General features: G+C 47.6%; 1 protein-coding gene across 5 annotated transcripts in view; it reads right to left on the bottom strand.

Moving 5' to 3' along the window:
• Positions 1 to 1,032: 1,032 nt before the first annotated feature.
• HOGA1 (4-hydroxy-2-oxoglutarate aldolase 1) overlaps positions 1,033 to 18,986 on the bottom strand; it is a 25,115-nt gene continuing 7,161 nt past the window's right edge. Inside the window, exons 2-8 of one of the 5 annotated variants that reach the window (XM_086680543.1) lie at positions 14,198 to 14,326; positions 13,867 to 13,994; positions 13,223 to 13,357; positions 12,875 to 12,971; positions 11,086 to 11,219; positions 10,224 to 10,345; positions 1,835 to 1,971 (exon numbers count right to left, since the gene is read on the bottom strand). In XM_086680543.1, coding sequence (XP_086536669.1) covers positions 1,968 to 1,971; positions 10,224 to 10,345; positions 11,086 to 11,219; positions 12,875 to 12,971; positions 13,223 to 13,357; positions 13,867 to 13,994; positions 14,198 to 14,326 — 749 coding nt within the window. In that variant the 3' untranslated portion in view covers positions 1,835 to 1,967. Of the gene's footprint in view, positions 1,972 to 4,172; positions 4,544 to 10,223; positions 10,346 to 11,085; positions 11,220 to 12,874; positions 12,972 to 13,222; positions 13,358 to 13,866; positions 13,995 to 14,197; positions 14,327 to 18,986 lie in introns of those variants that run through there. The other 4 variants (XM_086680542.1, XM_086680541.1, XM_086680540.1 and 1 more) reach the window with 4 other exon arrangements.

Genomic DNA, 18,986 nt, shown 5'->3' with positions numbered 1-18,986 from the left:
GGTTTCCCTTTTTCTGCAACAAGTAGAGTAATCCTTCCCCAGCTGAGCTAATGTGCAACATTCACCTGCCATGCTAACCCCTTTTACACACACGATCTCACATAGCCCGGAGAGAAAGGGACTGTTACTATTCCCAAATTACAGATCAGATTGGGCAGCGAAGTAGCTGTCCAAGGTCCCCAGACCATAAGTGGCAGGTCTAAGAACTTAAATGCAGGCCTGCTTAATTTAAGCCCAGAGGTTGAGTGCTTTACCAGTGTACTAGCCAGCCTCCCGAGCCCTAATTTTTTGCCCTATTCCTTAAGCTAGATTCTCCGCTGAGCCCAGATCTGCCAGACTTTGCCTGTGAGAAGAGCCCAAGTGCCAAGCCCCAAGCCTCAGTACCATCCAGATGGCGGATTTCATTTGAAGATTCACACCTTCCCTCTAGCCTCTGTCCTAAACAAGAATCTGTTTACCTTTCTTTTCAGCCAGAGTAATTTTTAAAAAAATTCATCCCTGGTTTACTGCCACTAGTCAAGTATCACTAAAAGTTAAACATTTTTGGAGAAAGCAACCTTTCTGATTAATGGGCTACATGTTTCTAAATATCTTAGTTGAACTTTTTTGCCTCCTGCCTCCCACTCAAAACTTCAACTAAGCCTTTCCTCTAGGCCACTGCTAATCTAATACCTATGTTTGCTGAGTATTGTTAAGGCCTCTCTCAAGGCTGAGAAGGCCTTGACAAGTTTAATTGCCTCAGGGCGCCTGGGTGGCTCAGTCAGTTAAGTGTCAGAGTTCAGCTCAGGTTCCTGAGTTTGGCTTATGGTTCCTGAGTTCAAGCCCCACATCTGGGCTCTCTGCTGTCAGTGCAGAGCCTGCTTCAGATCCTCTGTCCCTCCCCCCTCTCTGTCCCTCCCCACCACACGCTTCCTCTCCTCTCAAAAATAAATAAACTTAAAAAAAGTTAAATTGCCTCTAGGAAGGTTCTTGACATCTAGGCAGGAAACCTAAGGCTTGCTTAGCAGTGAAGTGTCAATTTTTACATAGCCACACTGTTTTAACTTACTCAACTTTATTGCAAGAACAAAATATTATTTTTAACAATAAAAGCACAGTGCCTACAGGCAAGAGGATGGCCAGGTCTCAGGCCAAGTCTTCTTCCCTAATGTTTCAGACCTAGGTTAGCTACAAGTCTCCTAGAATGTAACATTTATCCACCAGGTGTCATTATTTACCAATTCTGGTAAGTCACTGGGCCGGGTCTGTGCTCTCTAGTTAAGATCAAGGCTAGAGATAAGAATATGAGATGATCAAAATGGGTTTAGGAAAGAGCACTGTGTCTGGAATGCAGACGGGGTGGGGGTGGGGTTGGATTTCAAAGGCTAGTGATGCTTTTCTGATCAGGTTTCCTAACCCACCACTTTCCCTGGAAGGAGTCAGAACTTGGGTTCTTAAGAATAGCCCGGGCTCTGTGCTGCATGTGCTGGGCTCAGGTGTATACCCCAAGTCTCAGCGGTCTTCCCATCAGTAAGATACATGACCTTCCTTTCACCTGGTTGCCCCCCCTGTTCTTCCCCTCTGGCTCCTAGTCACATGTCCTGGGGCACAGGAAAGCACTTGCTCCTTCCCAGACTGAAGGTCTCTAGAGAGCCAGAGTTCAGGATACAAATGCCAGCAGTCATAGGACTATGAAAATAGGAAGTGGGTGTGCACAGCAGAGCCTGGTCAGAGGCTACCTGCAAGGCTGAACTAGGGAAACAGGCCCATGTGCCTCTTCAGCTCCAGGTACAAGGCAGGAAGACGAGAAGGGCTCAGGCCAGGCATGTCCTCTCCTTGCTCTCAGAGCCAGCCATTACTGGTGAAATCCATACGCAGCGCCTCCTCATCCGTGGGGCTTAGCTCCTGTAACGGGGCGCGGCAGGGGCCTCCGTAGTAGCCAAACCAGTCCATGGTTTTCTTCAGCCCGGGGATCCCAAAGCGCCGGGTCACCTGTGAAGCAGGGCCTGTTAGAAGAAACTGGGGAATCCCTGCCCACACATGTCTGGGATCCAGACACGTGTCACTCTCAGAAAGTTAAGGTTCCCACCCTCCTCCCCTCATAAAGTAACTTTTTTTTTTTTAACGTTTATTTATTATTGAGAGACAGAGAGACACAGAGGGTAAGCAGGGGAGGGGTAGAGAGAGGGGGAGACTTAGAATCTGAAGTAGGCTCCAGGCTCTGAGCTGTCAGCACAGAGCCCAATGCGGGGCTCGAACTCACAAACTGAGAGATCATGACCTGAGCCGAAGTCTGTCGCTTAACCGACTGAGCCACCCAGGCGCCCCCCTTTGTAAAGTAACTTTATCAAATCTGTGACACCAGGGTAGATTGGAAATCCGGATTGAGAGACCAGAAGGCAGGTCAGCAGTAGAGAACACGATACCAAAAATTCAGATTAAGGAAGGAAGTCACCTCCTCTGGTTTTAGGGGTAAAATCCACCCCACTGGGGAGAAAAGTGGCATTTGGTCATCAAGCTGGGATGCAAGAAGATAGCAATACTTTGGGCCTGGGCACTAGATCATCACAGGTCTGCAGCCCAGGTTCCAGGAACCAGTTCCCAGGCCTGGTGTGCCCTGGGAGTCAGGAAGGGGAAGGGTGTGTGAGAACTTTAGGCATAGTCCAGACTTTGGCCCTGCAGCAGGGACCCCCACCCACCCATAGCGCCTCGCTGACCCCAACTCTGAAAAACAACGCATCAGTTGCCCTGACAAGTTTCACTGTGTAACCTTATATCACGAACTTACTATATCTGAGCAAGTTCTGTCTAAAAAAATGAGGGGGCTGGACAACATGATCTCTAAAGTGTTACCCATTCTCATGAGGGACCTAAAGCTATTGTCATAACTTAAAATCATGCATGGGGTCTTACAGAAAATGAATTATCGAGCTTCTTGGCTTTTGGCATAGCAACTGGTTATTTCATGCTGATCAGAAGTGTTAGAAGACTCTTTGACTACCCAAAAACTAAGAATGTAATCATTACTTAATAAAGTTTTATTTGAAGGGAAGTTAAAACCTTAGAAGGGTGGGCTTCACGAAGGGTAAAATAATAAAAGGGGTTTCTTGGGGTAAAAAAGTTGAGAGCCACTGATGAATGACTGACTAGTAACTACCGCTCGACGCCAGGGAATTTTTTCTTGGAATGAGTGACAAGCCACCCTCCTCCTAAGCCTGGCCTCAGCCATGATGTTCCAATAACCTGGGCTTTTCACCCAAAACCTGAGCAGGGTGGGAAAGACCTAGGAGAGAGGATAGAAACAAGAAGTACCTAGAAAAAAGTCTTCGCATCCGGATGGCCAATAGGCACATGAAAAGATGTTCAGCGTCGCTCCTTATCAGGGAAATACAAATCAAAACCACACTCAGGTATCACCTCACGCCAGTCAGAGTGGCCAAAATGAACAAATCAGGAGACTATAGATGCTGGAGAGGATGTGGAGAAACGGGAACCCTCTTGCACTGTTGGTGGGAATGCAAATTGGTGCAGCCGCTCTGGAAAGCAGTGTGGAGGTTCCTCAGAAAATTAAAAATAGACCTACCCTATGACCCAGCAATAGCACTGCTAGGAATTTATCCAAGGGACACAGGAGTACTGATGCATAGGGGCACTTGTACCCCAATGTTCATAGCAGCACTCTCAACAATAGCCAAATTATGGAAAGAGCCTAAATGTCCATCAACTGATGAATGGATAAAGAAATTGTGGTTTATATACACAATGGAATACTACGTGGCAATGAGAAAAAATGAAATATGGCCTTTTGTAGCAACGTGGATGGAACTGGAGAGTGTGATGCTAAGTGAAATAAGCCAAACAGAGAAAGACAGATACCATATGGTTTCACTCTTATGTGGATCCTGAGAAACTTAACAGGAACCCATGGGGGAGGGGAAGGAAAAAAAAAAAAAAAAAAGAGGTTAGAGTGGGAGAGAGCCAAAGCATAAGAGACTGTTGAGAACTGAGAACAAACTGAGGGTTGATGGGGGGTGGGAGGGAGGAGAGAGTGGGTGATGGGTATTGAGGAGGGCACCTTTTGGGATGAACACTGGGTGTTGTATGGAAACCAATTTGACAATAAATTTCATATATAAATAAAAATAAATAAATAAATAAATAAATAAGATCAAGGAAAAAAAAAAAAAAAGAAAAAAGTCTTCGTCCACCATAGGTGTATAAGATCTCAGAGTTGCCCCCTCCTCAGACCCACAGAAAGAATTGAATGCTTTGGTGTGTAAAGAGCATGGAAAGTCCTAAATATAGCCAGGGCAGGAGGCCGGCTGGGTGGGAAGGTGGAGGAAGGACATTGTGTTCAAGCAGGGCAATAGGGTGACATCAAGCCGCTCCTGGGGTGGCTGAGCCCACAGCCCAGGCAGCAGAAAGGTGTTCCAGGCATTCCTGAGTGTGTGCCCAGAGTTGGCACAGGAGGAGGCACAGAGTGGAGAGTAAGGCAGGATGGCATGCAGAGAGCTAGGACGGCAGCACACATCCTCTCTTCCCAAGGGGCTGCCCGCTGCTTCATCTGTAGAACGAGGGAGAGGACAACACCGACCCCACGTCACAAGAGTCATACGAGAAAAATGCCACTGTGAGACCCGATCCCAGGAGACCTAAAAGTTACCCCTTTTCCTGTCCTGGGGGAATGCAGCTTCTGGGACCGACTCTCCTGCAGGTGGGTGGGAGTGGAGAGCAGAGGTCCCACCCCAGTGGCATGTCCAGTACACAAAGGACAGTGTGTTCCCTGATGGCCCTCACTTCTGCAGTTCTTCCACCCTCTGAATAGACTATCCTATCCCAGGAGGACCGTCACATTCAGGAGACTTGTGCTTGCCTCCCCAGCTGTCCCTTCTCTAACTCTGAGTGAATCTGCCCCTTGGAGGTAAACCTATAAGCTGTGAGGGAGATCTAGAGCCCACCCCCCACTTTACCCAAACAAAACATTACCCGCTTAGCCTGGGACTACCAGCTCAGATGCAAAACTTAAGGGAATGCCAAAGAAATCAGTCATCAAGGTAAGTAATATTTAGTGCCATATTTTTTTAAAAATCAAAACCGATGCAAGAAAAAAAATCCACAAATGAACAAAGTGCCAATGTTTTAAACAAAGACCAGATCCAACAGACCCATGCCCTGCCACATGTAACCTGAGGCAAAAGCAAACGCAGGCCCTTCTATACATGTGTTGTGCATTTTTCATTGGTTCATTTTTTTTTTTTCTAGGAGTAGATGCAGAAAAACAAATTTTTGATGAGGTTGTTTCCATTCAAGTTGGGAAAGTAAAATTATAATAAATTATGTTTTTTTTGTGTGTTTTTTTTTTTTAATTTTTTTTTTCAACGTTTATTTATTTTTGGGACAGAGAGAGACAGAGCATGAACGGGGGAGGGGCAGAGAGAGAGGGAGACACAGAATCGGAAACAGGCTCCAGGCTCTGAGCCATCAGCCCAGAGCCTGACGCGGGGCTCGAACTCACGGACCACAAGATCGTGACCTGGCTGAAGTCGGACGCCCAACCGACTGCGCCACCCAGGCGCCCCATAAAGTATGTTTTTAATATATATAATACTTAAAACTAGAAGAAGGATGTTTTAATATACTTACTTTTTAATTTTTCAAATTTTTTTTCAAATAGTTTAATGTTCTACAGGGAAGGATTACCATTTAGAAAAATACTTAGAGGGCTGGCTCAGAGCCTACAACTCTTGATCTCAGGGCTGGAGAAAAGAAAGGAAGGAAGGAAGGAAGGAAGGAAGGAAGGAAGGAAGGAAGGAAGGAAGGAAGGAAGGAAGTAAAGAAGGAAGGAAGGAAGGAAGGAAGGGAAGGAAGGGAGAAAGAAAGAAAGAAAGAAAGAAAGAAAGAAAGAAAGAAAGAAAGAAACTTAGAGTTTCCACTTTCAGGAAGAGGGAATAAATGTACTTTGCCCTATTCCTCCCAACAAATATAACTAAAAAACCTTGGACATTATATAAAAACAAACATGAGACTCCAAAAGGTAGAGAGAAAGAAGATGAACTAGGGACTTCAGGACCCAAGGAACACAGCAGTAAGTTCCCTGGACTCCACTTGAAGTTGAAGCAGCCGGCGATGCTGAAATGCATTCAATGGGTACAGATAATAAAAGCTCCCAAAAAAGCCTGTTCACTCAAGCCAAGGACCAAGAAGTTGCAGCCCAGCAAGATGGAAAACTTTTAGGCCATCACCACTCTGCTCCAGCCAAGTACCCCAGAAAAAAACTATAGCCCTACCCCCACCCAGGCTAGCAAAGGTTGAATTGGGAGCCAGAACTTCTACCCCCCACATTACCCCCTCCACAACAGATGTTTTCAGCAGAGGCCCAGGGAGGAAAGTCAGAACTTTTCACACCACCACCCACACTTAAGGAAGCCACTCTCCCCAGACATATTTGCAAAGTCAGTGGAGGCCAGGTGGGAAGCAATAAGGAAGCATCCCTACCCCTTCAGGTCAGGGAGGTGTCAGTGGAGGCCAAGGGCAGAGCTGTACTTTTAAAAACCTCCCCTCAAAAGAAATTTCCAGGTCCAGATGGCCTCACTGGAGAATTGTAAAAAATGTTTAAAGAAGATTTAACACCAATTGTACACAGTGCCTTCCAGAAAACAGAAGAGGAGGGAATACTTCCCAGTCAACTTATGACACTATTATTACCCTGATACCAAAATCAGACAAAGTGCCAAAAAAGGGGGGAAACTACATACCAATATCTCCTATGGCATAGACAGAAAAATCTTCAACTAAGAATTAGCAAATGTAACTCAGCAACATATGAACAAGTTACACACCATGACTATGTGGGGTTTATTCCAGGAATGCAAGTCTGGTTCAATATTAGAAAATTAGCCATGTAACTCACCGTATCAGCAGCCTAAGAGGAAAAACAATCACATGATCATATCAATGAAGAAAAAGCATCTGACAAAATTCAATACCTTCTGCAAAACCACACAGACTTGATTACTGTAGGTATATAATAAATCTTAAAATCAAGGGCGCCTGGGTGGCTCAGTCGGTTAAGCGTCTGACTCCGGCTCAGGTCATGATCTCATGGTTCGTGGGTTCGAGCTCCACGTCGGGCTCTGTGCTGACAGCTCGGACCCTGCTTCAGATTCTGGGTTACCCTCTCTCTCTGCCCTTCCCCTGCTCACACTCTGACACACTCTTTCTCAAAAATAAACATAAAATAAAATTTTTTTTTAATCTTAAAATCAGTAGACTAATTCTTCCCACTTTGTTATTTTTTCCCAAAATTGTTTTAGCTAGTTTTTAATTCCTTGGCCTTTGCATATAAACTTTAGAATAATTTTGTATGGTTTTACAGAGGAATAGATAGACATAGATAATGGAAGCAACAGAGAACCCAGAAATGGAACCACACAAATATGCCCAACTGAGTTCTGACAAAGGTGCAAAAGTAATTCAATGGAAGAAAGATCATCTTTTCAATAAATGGTATTGGAGCAAGTGAATATCCAGAAGTGAAAAGAAAAACAAAACAAAACAAAACAAAACCCTCCACCTAAGTCTCACACATCATACAAAAATTAACTCAAAATGGGTCATGGACTTGTAAAACTATAAAACTTTTAGGAAAAACAGGAGAAAATCTTCACCATCTAGTGCTAGGAAAAGTCTTCTTAGGGTTGACACTAAAAGCATAAACACAAATAAAAATATTGATAAATTGGACTTCATCAAAATTTAAAACTTTTGTCCCGCAAAAAACCTGTTAAGAGAATGACAAGGGGCATATGGGTGGCTCAGGAGGTTAAGTGTCTGACTCTTCATTTTGGTTTAGGTCATGATCTCATGGTTCGTGAGTTTGAGCTCCATGTTAGGCTCTTTGCTGACAGTGCAGGGCCTGCTTGGGATCCTCTCTCTTTCTCTCTCTCTCTCAAAATAAACAAATAAACTTAAAAAAAAAAAAAAGGAATGACAAGACAAGCTACTGACTCGGAGAAAATATTTGCAAACCACATACCTCGCAGAGGACTGGTATCTAAAAGATATAAAGAAAGAACTTCCAAAACTCAACAGTAAAAAAAAAAAAATCCAATCATAAAATAGGCAAGAGACATAAACAGACATTTAATTTAAGAAGATATAGGGGTGCTTGGGGCTCAGGCGGGGCTCAGTCGGTTAAGTGTCTGATTTCGGCTCAGGTCATAATCTCATGGTTTGTAAGTTTGAGCCCCATGTTGGGCTCTGTGCTGACAGCTCAGAGCCTGGAGCCTGCTTCAGATTCTGTGTCTCCCTCTCTCTCTGCCCCCACCGCTCTCTCTCTCTCTCTCTCTCTCTCTCAAAAAATAAATAAACATTGAAAAAAAATTTTTTAAAGAAGATATACAGATGGTGGGACAGGACAAAAAGAAGATATAGAGGTAGCAAATAAATACATGAAAAGATGTTCAATAGCATTAGCTATCAGAGAAATGCAAATTGAAAGCACAATGAAGTGTTACAACACACCTATCAGAATGGCTAAAATGTTTTAAACAGTAGTCACAGTGCCTAAAGCTGGTAAAGATGCAGAGAAAATGAGTCAGTCATACATTTACACTGATATAAATGTAAAACATCAGAAAAACATTTTGGTAGTTTCTTAAAAAACTAAACATGCAATCATCATATGACCTACCAACTGTGTATTTATCCCAGAAAAATGAAAATTTATGGTCACGCAAAAGCTTGTACATGAATGTTCACAGCAACTTTTAATAGGCCCTAACTGGGGCGCCTGGGTGGCTCAGTCAGTTAAGTGTCTGACTTCGGCTCAGGTCATGATCTCACAGTTGTGATTCGAGCTCTGAGTCCGGCCCTGTGCTGACAACTCAGAGCCTGGAGGCTGCTTCAGATTCTGTGTTTCTCTCTGCCCCTCCCCCATTTGCACTCTGTATCTCTCAAAAATAAACAAACATTAAAAAAAATATATGGGGCGCCTGGGTGGCGCAGTCGGTTAAGCGTCCGACTTCAGCCAGGTCACGATCTCGCGGTCCGTGAGTTCGAGCCCCGCGTCAGGCTCTGGGCTGATGGCTCAGAGCCTGGAGCCTGTTTCCGATTCTGTGTCTCCCTCTCTCTCTGCCCCTCCCCCGTTCATGCTCTGTCTCTCTCTGTCCCAAAAATAAATAAACGTTGAAAAAAAAATAAATTAAAAAAATAAAATAAAATAGAAAAAAATGGTCCCAAACTGGAAACAATTTAGTTGTCCTTCAACAAGTGAATGGTTACACAAGCTATGGTATGGCTGTACCATGAAACACTATTCATCAATAAAAAGGAATGGGCTATCGCCCCAGGCAACAACTTTGAATCTGCACGGAATTATGCTGAGTGAGGAAAGCCAATTGCAACAGGTTATATACTCTGAGGCGCCTGGGTGGCTGAGTCAGTTAAGCATCCAACTTCAGTTCAGCTCATGATCTCGCGGTTTATGGGTTTGAGCCCCACGTAGGGCTCTGTGCTGACCGCTCAGGGCCTGCTTGGTATTCTGTCTCCCTCTCTCTGCCCCTCCTCCGTTATGCTCTCTCTTTCTCAAAAATAAATAAATAAACATTTTTTTTTTAAAAAGGTTATATACTCTGATTCCATTCACATAGCAGTCTTGAGCTGACAAAACAATAAAAACAGTGACCGTATTTGTGGTTGCCAGGAGTTAAGGACAGGATGGAGGTAGGAGGTGAGTAGATGTAACCATAAAAACATAACATGAGAGATCCTTCTGGTGATAAAAATACTCTGTATCTTGACTGTACCAATGTCAAAATCCCGGTTGTGATATTGTACTTTAATTTTGTGAGATGTTCCATTGAGGGAAACTAGAGGACAGGTACATGGACTCTCTTGTATTATTTCTTACAACTTCATCTGAATCTACAGTTATTTCATAATTAAAAGTTTAATTTAAAATATAGAGGGGCGCCTGGGTGGCTCAGTCGGTTGAGCGTCCGACTTCAGCTCAGGTCATGATCTCTCGGTCTGTGAGTTTGAGGCCCCTGTTGGGCTCTGTGCTGACAGCTCAGGGCCTGGAGCCTGCTTCAGATGCTGTGTCTCCCTCTCTCTGTGCCCCTCCCCCACCCATGCTCTGTCTCTGTCTCTGTCTCTCTCTCTCTCTGTCAAAAATAAAATAAAACATTTAAAAAATTAAAAAAATAAAATAAAAAAAATATATAAACGTGTCTATAGGAACACACATTTTCCTTCCTGCCTCAGACTCCAGTGTGGCTCTGAACAGCACTGCCTGGCTCTTGACAGGCATTCCACCTTGGCTCTTCTCCTTGACTTGCCCAATATGGAATTGGGGTACACCGTCTGACTGCAGAATAGATTTTTTTAAATGTTTATTTATTTGGAGAGAGAGAGAGAGAGTGAGAGCATGAGCAAGTGTGAGCAGGGGAGGGCCAGAGAGAGAGAGAGAGGGAGAGAGAGAGAATCCCAAGCAGGCTCCATGCTTTCAGGGTAAGGCCTGATGCGGGGCTCAAACTCACAAACCATGAGATCATGACCTGAGCTGAAATCAAGAGTCGGATGCTTAACTGACTGAGCCACCCAGATGCCTTAGAAATAGACTGTTTGAAGACAAAACTCTCCTGGGAAATCTGGGCTCTGAATGCCTCCAGCCTTCCAACTCCTTGATTCCCAATCATTCTGTTTTCCAGGATTTGGCCCTTTATAAAGCTGATGGAAAGGCCCATGGCTCACTCTTTCTAGGCAGTGCCTCTCTAAGCAAGGTCCCGGGATTACTTATGTCACCACAATCAGCCAAGATGTTTGTTTCAAGGCTTATTCCTGGGCCTCAAGGATTAGAATTTTAACTAGCACCCTAGATGAATTCCAATGCAACCAACAGGGCTCAACTTTGTCTGAAGTCATGATTTTCTGGAGAGGCACAAGGAGTTCCCACACTGGGATATTCTCTAAAAGGACTTTCTGAAAGGGAAGAGGCTAAGTGGGGACCCCTGTGCCTGCCTTGGCTCCTGCTCCAGTGAGGACACAGACACCGCCCCCCCCCCCCCCCCCCCCCCCGTGCCTTGGGGCCATTGGCTGGGAACTCACCGCAGTGTTTGGCTCAATGAGGCGGTGCTGCAGCTTCTGGGCATCTTCCCATTGCCCTGTGAGGCAGAGTCGCTCCAGCTGGCACACCTGAGCCCCCAGGACATTGGCCAGGGCACACACGCCCCCCACAGCTCCTGCCCCAGAGTAAGATGCAGAACATCAGCCAGAGCCTCTTCTCACAGACAATGTCAAACCCTGGTCCCCAGCACCCCTTATTCTGGGGAGAGAGGATGTGGATTTCTGTGCCACTGGCCGGCTATGTCAAAGGCATGCTCTGTGAGTCCACAGAGAACAGATTTCCAGAGAGAAAAGCTGCCAGCATATTTGAAGTAGAATCCCACAGGCTGAAGGTCAGGGAACACAGCCTGAGGCTAACCTGAGAACAGTTCCTTCCATGCACCCCCCCCCCCCCATACACCTCCCAGAGTAAAGTCCCACCTGCCACTTGACACCTCCGTGATCCTCTAATAGCCCCCTGACTCATCCGTGCGGGAAGGGGGTGGAGTGGATGGGAAGCCTTTGCTCTTCTGAAATCTTATTCCCCCCAGTGAATTCAGCCTGGGACAGTGCTGGGGGTGGGGGGCAGTGGAAAGAGCTCTGGACACAGTCAGGAGACCAGGCATTTCCTCCCATTGGTTGCATGAACTTGCACAAGTCATAGACCTCCCGGTCCTCTTTGTTCTTATCTGGTCAATGAAAACGGGCTGGCTGTGATCTCAGGAGGTCCTGCCACTCTGCCAGCCTGGGATGTGATTCTAAGTCTAGTTAGGAGTGGCCTCAAGACTGGAGAGTGAGAAATTTGGAATGAGCTTATATAGCTGCCATTTACTGATCCCCACTCTGTGCCAGGCACTATGCAGACACGGGGCCAATGCTCTCAAATTCTTGTAACACCCCCCTGCTTTAGAGGGTAGAAGTTCAGGCCCAGAGAGGTTGAACACCTTGCCGGGCGGTACCCAGTACATGGCAGAGCTGAGATTCCAACTCACATCCCCGAGCCTCCAGAGCCTGTGCTCTTTCCAGCTGCCCCCCTCAGGAACGAGGCTTCAATCGGTCCCCTCTTCTGCCATTGCTCTTTAGAGACTGTGACGTGGCAAAGGAGAGACGTGCAAGGTCCTAGACAATAAGCCAAAGTCTGTGGAGACCAGAAAAAAGGAATGGGCGTTGCCCTCTGCAGCACCAGAAAAGTAACTCAGATCTGCACTTGCTGGGGCTTCAGCCGAAGGGAAAAATGCTTCTTCTCCTCCCCCTTGAGGGCTTAAAACCAACCCGAACCCAAAAGCACCTTGACCCACAACAGACAAGCTCATTTGGTCCAATGGTGACATTCCCGGGACCTTGAACTGGAACAGAATCAGGCAGCTGAAGGTCCCTGGCCCATTCCTACAGGTCTGACAATTCCTTCCGGCCTAGCACCCAGGTGAGAGGGAGCCAGACTCCTGGATGAGAGGAGAGGCCCTAAGGCCTGTGTCCTCAGAGAATGATTTACAAGGTGAGATCAGAGGAGCTAAGTCTGTTTCCGAAGCACCGAGCTCAGGACTTAGAACAGCAGGCATCCCTGCTACAGACCAAGGATGGTACAGAGCCACCCTCTTCTGCCCAAGGTCACTCATAAGCACCCAATATTGAGACTTCTGAGGTTTCCAAGCAGACAGGCTGGCAAAGGGTCCCCTGAAGACCCAGACGCAGTCTGCATGGTTTCTCCCAGCACACCCAGGGTGGTGGGGGTGGGTGGGCACGGGTCCTGGGTGTACCACCCATGACGGTGTGAGAGCGGCGGGAGGCCTACCCACGGCATAGCTGGCCAGCAGGAAGCCAGCCGATCCAGCCAACACCTGGAAATCCTGCCTCCCGGTCTTGTGAACAATCAGCCCCATCCTGGTCACCTGCAACAGCAAACCCGGGTGAGAACTGCACCCAGAGCCTCAACACCAACGGAGAGGGGGGCTGAGCGAGAGTGGGAGGAGAGCCCAGGCCCCAGAGAGCCGCCCCAGAACTCAGACAAAGCCCCAGAGAGCCCACACGATGGAAAGAACCCAAACAGGAGCCCAGGACTGGAGCGGGTTCCAGAGCTGCCCTGAAGTCGCTAGCACAGGAGAAGAGGAAGGAGCCCCAGCCAGGAGCTGCTGCCACTCACATCGCCACCACTGTCCTTGATGCCCACGATGTTTGGGTGCTGGGAAAGCGTGACCACCGCATCCACCGGCAGGTCCAGCCCCGTGTTGGCTGGGACGCTGTAGAGCACCACAGGAATCGGGGAGAGGTCAGCGACCTGCGAGAGGCAGAGAAGAGGGGAGAGGCAGAGGGCAGCTGCCCCAGGCCCGCCACCAGCCCACCACCACCAGCTCCGGGCCTGGGGCGCTACGGGGCCCCTGGACAGGTCTACCTCCTGGACTTGAAGTCACAGTGCCATGTGCCCTGCTTGTAAGCAATTGATGAGTAATATTTCATGAGTGCTTTCTGTGTGCCAAGCTCAGTTCTAAGTCCTCTATATTCTGATGGAACTTAGTCCTCACAACAACCCTGTGAGGAAGACACCATCATTCCGACCATCTGAGAGGGGAGGAAACAGCAACACAGTGTGGCCGGGCCAGTGGCCCGGCACCAGGTGGCGGCTAGCGCCTGGGGGCATCCCTCCCGTCCCACAGGTGTCATTCATGGAAGTAGGCTCACCCCTTGGCCCCTGGCCTCTCTGTCTCCTCTCCCCAGGCAGTCTCCTCTCCTCGTCCAGCCTTCCCTTGGTCCCAGGCCCCAAACCCATTCCTAACCCTCACACCCTACCTTGGTGTAGTGGTGAATGAGGGCGGCGCTGCTCATGCGGCCACGATAGAAGCAAGGAGTCACCACGATGGCAGCGTCAGCCCCAACCTGGGCCATGCTCACAGTCATCTCCACCGTGGCTTGAGTGGCTGCAGGAGGAAAGAGGGAGTCTTCCCTGTAGACCATGGAGGGTGAGAGCAGGAGGCAGAAGGGCAGGGCTAGGACCTGGGGCAAGCAAGGGGGGCAGAAGGGAAGGAACCAGCAGGCTGAACCAGCCCCACGGCCAAGGAGCCTGGCTTCCCACCCCAGGCACCCCCAAGTACCCCTAGGGCCCAGAGCATTGTGGCCTCACACTCGCAGCCAGAGCCAGCTAGCAGCAGTTTGTCCTTGGGCATGGCCTGGCGGACTCGGCTCACCACCTCCAGCCTCTCGATGCTGGTCAGGAAGGGGAACTCGCCATTGGAGCCCTGCACCACGAAGCCTGATGAACAACCAGGATATTGGTGTTACACTCACACAGGTTCCTACATCCCCAACACCATAGCTTTGCGCGTATCTCCTTCTCATCTTTGTCCTGAGGCAGGCAGAATGTTTCACCCAGTTGCGGTCACAGTGTCCACACCGTTTTTCTTTGTGTTAATGAAATGTGTCAGCTATACCCCAAAGAATCGATGATAATGTAACCCACAGGTGCGTACCCAACAGTCATGGCAACCCTCCCCTATCACGTTTTTCTTCCTCCTCTAACCGTCCTGACTCAGGTGCTATTGTTCCCACTCAAGTCTTATACCCTAAGACATACATATGGACCCATAAACAACATATAACAGTTGTGGCCATTTTAAACTGTATAGAAATGGAATCAAGATCATACAACCTTCTGCAGTCTGCTATTTTTGCTCAAGATTATGCTGTGAGCTTTGTCCATAGCAGCGCACAGGTCTGATTCATTCATTTTAACGGCTACAGAATATTCTATTTGAAGTCAGACTACAATTTACTTTTCATTTTCCCTTCGAGGACACTTAGAATGTTTCCTTAGTTTTGCTATTACAAACCATGCTGAAACAACCATGTTCTACAGTCTTCTGTGCCCATGTCTGAGCTTCTCCACGGTTTCTTTAGGTTTGTAATTGCTGCGTCACACGTATGTGCATTTTCACATGCCAAACATCTCTCTCACTAGCCAGTTCATACCCCATCAGTACATAGAAGAGTCTGTTAGTGTTCATCCGTGTCAACACCGGGTATTGTCAGAATTAATATTTGCCACTTTTCTGGGTGAAAAGTGGGTTGAAAGTGGGTGAAAACACGTTTTCCTGTTTTATTGATCATGTGAGAAGTTTCTAACATCACCAGGTAAGGTGTCAACTCTTTTTTATAAATCCATGAGAGACCAGGAGATTTGATGCTGTTTGACTGAATCCGAAGGGAAGGTTAGTAAAACCATCCTCCTCTCCGCTTTTTCATTTAACTCTCTCTACCCTCTTCTTCCTCCTCTCTACTCCAGTCCATCCTCAAAACACTGTTCTTAAATAGATGACAAATACAGCAAACGGCACGGCGAGACTATTAATAAACAGGAGACTGCTTGGGAGAAAGGAATGAAAAGAAAGCTGGAGGCGATACTGATCTACAATACAAAATCCCCGCTGCACCGTTGAGGAAGATGGGCCATCATTTTGATTTGGAGCTTCCTGACAGTCCGAGCTAAAAGGGAAATGTGATCAGCTGACAGATATGCAGAACTCCAGATAAAAGCAAAGCAGCTGCCCCGGGGGAAACACACAGTTTCCTGGCATCGGGACCAAGAGAGACTGTTCCCGTGAGTCATCCTTAAGGGACACAATGTGATGTAGAGTCAACTTTTCACCACAAACCTTTTTCCATGCTGTTCGCTACACCATTAGATTCCACTCAGTGGACTGCCAGAATGGCTCACTGGATACTTAGCAATCCCACCCCCTGCCAGCTTTTTGCCTTGGTGATATTGTAGGGAGCATCTTGAGGCAAATAGTTTTTGGCTTCTGTTGTGCTGCCTCCTCAGGATCCATTTCTCCGTGTCAGGCCAGGAGCCTCCTTCTGTCTCGGTACAAACGGTGTTAGTGCTTTCCCAGTGGGTCACCCCCACTCTTGAGTTGCCAACCCTGGAGAGGACTGGACCAGCACCCTCTGACTAGGATTCTGAGGTCAGGCTTTCACCAGTCCCTCTGTGCAAATGCCAAAGACATCTCCCTCCCTCCCCAACCCTGCCCGCTTGCCCCCACCTTGCCCCCACCGCCCAGCCCGGTTCTTACTCCAGCTGCTTCTTCAGCCATGTCCACTCACTCCCAAGTCCCGCTTCATTCTGGCGGCCCGTGCCACGGGCCCCTGAGCAGTTAAGACCGCTGGGTCTTGCACTCTCAGACAGGAAGCAGGCCCCTGTGCTCAAGACTCCCGGTGGCCTTTCCCTTGTCTCCTGTAAAGGAGCATCTGACCCAGGCCTGACTCCCGAGGAGGAGGCCAGGCCAGGCTAGGGAAGAGGGAGTATCACAGAGTCAGGGACGCACTGGACCCAACTCCCCTCTGGCTTTTGAGGAAGTTAGTTATATCAGGTCTCTGAGTCCCTGTTTCCTTTTCTCTGGGATGGTAATCAAATCATTTTGATCCTACCTTATAAGGCTACGTTAAAGGCCCGAACAAGAAAAGGTAAGAGAAAGCACCCTGAAATCTGTGAACTGATGCCACCGAGAGCCCCCTCCTTCTCCTTGGAGGGATGCCCAGTTTCAGGCCCGACGTGCCTCTCTCTGCTGGTGCAGCAAGGGGACTGGAGGAGTGGAAGGGCGAGGGTCCCGGATGGGTCGGGGAGTGAAGACAGGGAGCGGTTCTGAACTCAGAGGGACCTGGGTGTAGCTCTCAGTGCAGCCCCTGATCAGCTAGCTATGAGATCTTGGGCACGCGGCTTAACCAAACCTCAGCTTCCTCACATGAAAAATGGGGAGAGTATTAGTGCTCTCCTTGAAGCATTGTTGTGAGGCTCAAATGAGATACTATGTATAAAGTGCTTGGATGAGAACCCGGCCTGCCGGCCGTGTTAGCTGTAATTACTATGGAGTCAGGAGAAAGTGCACAAGCCTTAAATGAGAAGGGTGGCAGCTTTCCATCTGAGGTGGAGGAGGATGGCTGGTGTGGAGGGGAGGCCGCACTCAGGAACCTCTCCCGTCCCCTCCAGCTGCAAGACAAAGGGGCTCATCACAGAGGCTACTCTCTCTTGGCGCCATGGTCAGGCTGGCCACTCCAGGGAGCCAGAGCGGCCTGGGAAGAGGAGTGAGTGTTTGGGGCTGGGGATGCATATCTCCTTACCAAGAGAATATACTTGAGTTGGTGGCTTAGTGGCCATTTTCCCCATGGCACAGCTGTAATAAAACCTTGACATTTTTTTTTTTTAATTTTTTTTTTCAACGTTTTTATTTATTTTTGGGACGGAGAGAGAGCATGAACGGGGGAGGGGCAGAGAGAGAGGGAGACACAGAATCGGAAACAGGCTCCAGGCTCCGAGCCATCAGCCCAGAGCCTGACGCGGGGCTCGAACTCACGGAGCGCGAGATCGTGACCTGGCTGAAGTCGGACGCTTAACCGACTGCGCCACCCAGGCGCCCCAAACCTTGACATTTTGAACTACTTTTAAATTAATAGAAAAGTTGCAGAAATAGTGCAGGGGATTTCCACACCTCCCTCACCCAACCTCCACCAATGATAAGGTCTTACTATTTATTTAGTACAATGATCAGAACCAGAGAATTAGCGCTGGTAAGGCACTAACTTGCAGACTTTAGTTGAATTTTGCCAGTTTTAAACTTCTTTAAAGATTCCAAATTCCTAATTAGCCAATCTGAAATTGTATGCAATAAACTTTTAATAAGGGATTTAAGATCTTCCGGATAAACGCATGCATTTTATGCATTTTTACAATCACTTTCAGAAGCCACACCTCACCACCCTTGCTTTTTGTCTAATTTAGCAGCTTCCAACATTTTCTAGTATGACAGACCCCATTTTTTTCCATTAATATTTTTGCAATAAAGTATTTTACCTTTTTATTTTTTATTTAATTACTGTATTTTTAAAGTAGGCTCCACACCCAATGTTGGGGCTTGAACTCATGACCCTGATCTGAGATTAAGAGTCATATGCTCTACGGACTGAGGCCACCAGGCTCCCTTATTTATTTTTTTAAAGTAATCTCTACATCCAATATGGGGCTTAAACTCACAACCCTGAGATCAAGAGTTGTGCGCTCTACCAACTGAGCCAGCCAGGCACCCCTGTTATGAAGTTCTGAAGTATTTTAAATTTAAAGCATATGTATGGGGCACCTGGGTGGCTCAGTCGGTTAAGCGTCCGACTTCGGCTCAGGTCATGATCTCGGGGTTCGTGAGTTCAAGCCCCACGTCGGGCTCTGTGCTGACAGCTCAGAACCTGGAGCCTGTTTCAGATTCTGTGTCTCCCTCTCTCTCTCTGACCCTCCCCTGTTCATGCTCTGTCTCTCTCTGTCTCAAAAATAAATAAACGTTAAAAAAAAAATTTTAAAGCATATGTATATTAGTATTTATATAAAGTCACTATTGGTAATGTTAAAAATATTCAAATACTGAGCACCTGGCTGGCTCAGTCGCTGGAGCATGTGACTCTTTTCTTTCTTTCTTTCTTTCTTTTTTTTTTTTTTTTTTTTTTGTATTTTGAGAGACAGTGAGGGGAAGGGGCAGAGACAGGGAGAGTGAGAGAATTCCAAGCAGGCTCTGCTCCTCTGCGTGGAGCCCGGCGTGGGGCTCCATTCAGGGCTCGAGCTCACAGACCATGAGATCACGACCTGGGCCTAAGTCAGACACTTAACTGATGGAGCCACCCAGACACACCTGGAGCGTGTGACGCTTGATCTCAGGGTTGTGAGTTCGAGCCCCACGCTGGGTATGGAGATTACTTAAAATAAAATCTTCAGAGGTGCTTGGGTGGCTCACTCGGTTGAACATCCCGACACTTGATTTTGGCTCATGTCTTGATCCCATGGTCACGGGATAGAGCCCCATGTCGGTTCAGCGTGGAGCCTGCCTAAGAGTTTCTCTCCCTCTCTCTCTGCCCCTCTCCCCTGCTCGTGCTTTCTC

The sequence above is a fragment of the Puma concolor genome, chromosome D2 (assembly GCF_028749965.1).
Source record: "Puma concolor isolate L17-30 chromosome D2, mPumCon1.1.hap2, whole genome shotgun sequence".
NCBI classification, from domain to species: domain Eukaryota; kingdom Metazoa; phylum Chordata; class Mammalia; order Carnivora; family Felidae; genus Puma; species Puma concolor.
Note: the sequence above shows the minus strand (reverse complement) of the source record. Positions and strands in the feature narration are given on the sequence as shown.